The following is a 3,074-nucleotide window of genomic DNA, read 5'->3' on the forward strand; positions in this document are numbered from 1 at the left end:
GTTATGTGATCAAAGTTGATTCCTAGTTCTGAAACAGAAAACATAAGTCGTACAAAAACTTTTCAATGTGGTCAATCTTACAGATCTTATACAAGGGGAGATATGCCTCTTCATTGAACTACAAGTAAAAAATGTTTCCTCCTTTTTCCTCAGAAATGCTTTCATGCACAAACCAAATCACTTTACCCCAGTTTCTACAAGCAAAGAGAAACATCTTTTCCCCAAATCCACAATGGATGAATGAAGTGAATGTTAGTGGGAACAAAACTGAACACAGGCTCACAGCTAGCAAAAATTGTGCCTCAGAGGTTTTAGTGTGTAGGGACACCACCAACCACAACACACCAGTACTGCAGCCCTACCTTCCAATAGCGGTGGTTCATCTTCAAAACTGTTGTGGCCTGTGAGTACAAAATGGGCGTGTGTGTGCTGTCGAGAACCCTATTTATATGTATGCATGATGGGCCAATACATTTACCTCTTAGCTATATTAGCACTGAAAGACCTAATTCAGTAGTTCTTACATGAAAAATTCCTCACATTAATACAGACAAAAGCAACAGCAATCTGACCTGGAGTAATCCATTCAAAAAACACAACTGTACAAATCCTCTCATTAAAACAGACAGAGAAGTACGACTGATTTCCTTGCAAATTCTACTGCTGATGCTGTATTCTTTCAAGAAGACACATAAAAATTTCTCCTGCATCAGGGGCCATCAACAAAACAGAGAAATACCTTCCAAGAGCGGCGGTTCATCCTCAAAACTGTTGGGATCTCCTTGTCCCATGGGTGAAGCTCCGTCCTGTGTGTAGCCTGCGTAGGATGAGGACGTGTCTGGGGTGAAGATGTTGGGCTGGGCTGGGTACCCTCCCTGCTGCTGGGAATAGTCATATCCACCAGCTGCATATTGACTGGAAAAAATCAACAACAGATTAATGAACAAGAACAGTTGACTGTGTGGTGTATGCCAGTAGACCCTTAGTGACGTCACAAAAGTACAGAGTGTATGGTCACATGTGGACCTTGCAGTTTGAGTGGAATAAATATAATACCACACACCTGAGATAGAGAGATTTTGACAGCATTCTACATAACAGTATGTATAACAGAAGACTACGACCCATTTTTCAAAAAAGATACAACATAAGAAACAGATGAATTAGCTTCGTAATTCATGAACTTTTCATGGTGCAAATATATGTACTGTTAGTAGTTACCTCAGGTGCAGCCTTACTAATGTCTTGTGACCCAAGTAGTTTCAAACTCCTATATACAAACACACACATACTTTGGTGTATATTGTTGCTGTCCATATGCTACATACTGTTGCTGTCCACCACCATCGTATCCTGCATTCTGGTTCTGGTCATCGTAGCCGGCAGCATAGTTTGTCTGGAAGAAACCCTGGTCAAACCCGTCAGGGCTCTGTCCATACCCTCCTGACATGGTCGTACTGTAACAAGAAAGAAACCAGGTCACATACATGTATAATGAATTTCAGAAGGATCTTGGCATAGAATATTGGTCCCATCTCTTACTAGTCTAGATTTTCACCTGCACTTGCATTTAACAAAATTCTCATACCCACAAAAGGCCACATCTTTAATGTGTACAAAACCACATACGTGTACATCCAGCATTCTCTGAGCAGCAGCTACAGCTAAAACTATGACAATATAACAATGAAATATAATATTTGCAAGACATTTTAAGCATGACATCTATTATATTACTATCCTAGCATACATGTTTCTTCAGTGACTGCAGAATTTATCAAAGTGCCATTTACATTATATCCATGACAGAATATGGGCATAATGTTACAAATCAAAACCCCAACATACTACATGTACCATACTACCGGTACTAGTTTAAGCCTAAAAAAAAAACTGTTCATGCTACTTGCAATTATATTAGTGCAAAACATCCCATACACTAATGAATCTAGCACCTTTCTAATATTTATGCTGGTAAAAGCACCATGACATTACTCTCCAAGCAGAGGTTGATGGTGGGAGATTGTTTGCTTTTTATAAATGGCCCTTTTTTTGGGTGGGGAAATGGTTACAGACTGGCCAATTTGATACCCACCAAAAGATCTGCTTGGAGATTGCCATGACATGACAGCAGCTTAGCCAACATCCTCAATCTCAATTCCTTTCAAGACCTTGCCCAAGACTAAGTGTAAGCACAATATATTGCACATTTTGGGTGATATTGTATGTTTCAAGCAACTTGGCATTCTGTGTGTTGGAAAGATCAGCCAGGCAACATCCAGTTCACCACCACCAGTGTGTTACAGAAGAAGCACAGGCACAGAACAGACAGTACAGACCTTGGTGGTTTCTGGCTTCCTTCTAGAAGCCCTAGGGAATTATCTGGTGGTTGAGAAGCGTCTGGTATTGGGGGAGTGTCGTGGATTGGTACTTCCATGTTTTCTTCTTTTCATACAAAGAGCGAACAACACAGAAGGATCACATGTAACGTTATGTGTTGTGCTTGCCAATGATGTACATCTATGATGATATTGCACTTTGAGTTTGAGTCTTGACTTTGACAACATGTCAGGAAGGGAAATTTTGCATTATGCAGAGATGCGATAGTGTACCTGTTATTAGAATTGTGCAAAAGGATAACGTTAGTAGGGCATTTCACAGTGACCTGTTTGGTGTTTGGCTGTAAGTGTGTTATGGCAACATTATGTATATACTAGTATATGTCACAATAATAATTCTATGGGAATTAATGAGTACAAATGGAGTGAAGGCTGCACATTTCTAACATTCGAAATTATGTGGTGAAGAACTTGGACAAAAATCTGTTCCTTCAAATCAAGATGAAGATCAATCAGTAACAGACTTCATAAAAAATATACAAATACTAGTACAAATTTTGGTTATCATAATTTTTGAACGTCAAAGAATTATAAATTCATTGTTGAAAGATGCAACATGAATACTTAATACATGCACTTGAAAACTGTTCTGATCATAAACATGAACTCGTTTTTTTTTCCAAAATACCGGGTAAATCTTTTGACAACTACTTAGTATAGTTACCCCCCCCCCCC

General features: G+C 39.2%; 1 protein-coding gene across 2 annotated transcripts in view; it reads right to left on the reverse strand.

Moving 5' to 3' along the window:
• The window catches only part of LOC109467902 (protein YIPF5-like), a 7,185-nt gene that overhangs the window by 3,874 nt on the left and 237 nt on the right, over nt 1–3,074 (reverse strand). The window contains exons 2-4 of one of the 2 annotated variants that reach the window (XM_019766018.1): nt 2,340–2,445; nt 1,293–1,457; nt 740–915 (exon numbers count right to left, since the gene is read on the reverse strand). In XM_019766018.1, coding sequence (XP_019621577.1) covers nt 740–915; nt 1,293–1,457; nt 2,340–2,437 — 439 coding nt within the window. In that variant the 5' untranslated portion in view covers nt 2,438–2,445. The remainder of the gene's footprint in view (nt 1–739; nt 916–1,292; nt 1,458–2,339; nt 2,446–3,074) is intronic. The other variant, XM_019766017.1, reaches the window with a different exon arrangement.

The sequence above is a fragment of the Branchiostoma belcheri genome, unplaced genomic scaffold (assembly GCF_001625305.1).
Source record: "Branchiostoma belcheri isolate BF01 breed outbred unplaced genomic scaffold, Haploidv18h27 scaffold19, whole genome shotgun sequence".
In the NCBI taxonomy this organism is placed as follows: domain Eukaryota; kingdom Metazoa; phylum Chordata; class Leptocardii; order Amphioxiformes; family Branchiostomatidae; genus Branchiostoma; species Branchiostoma belcheri.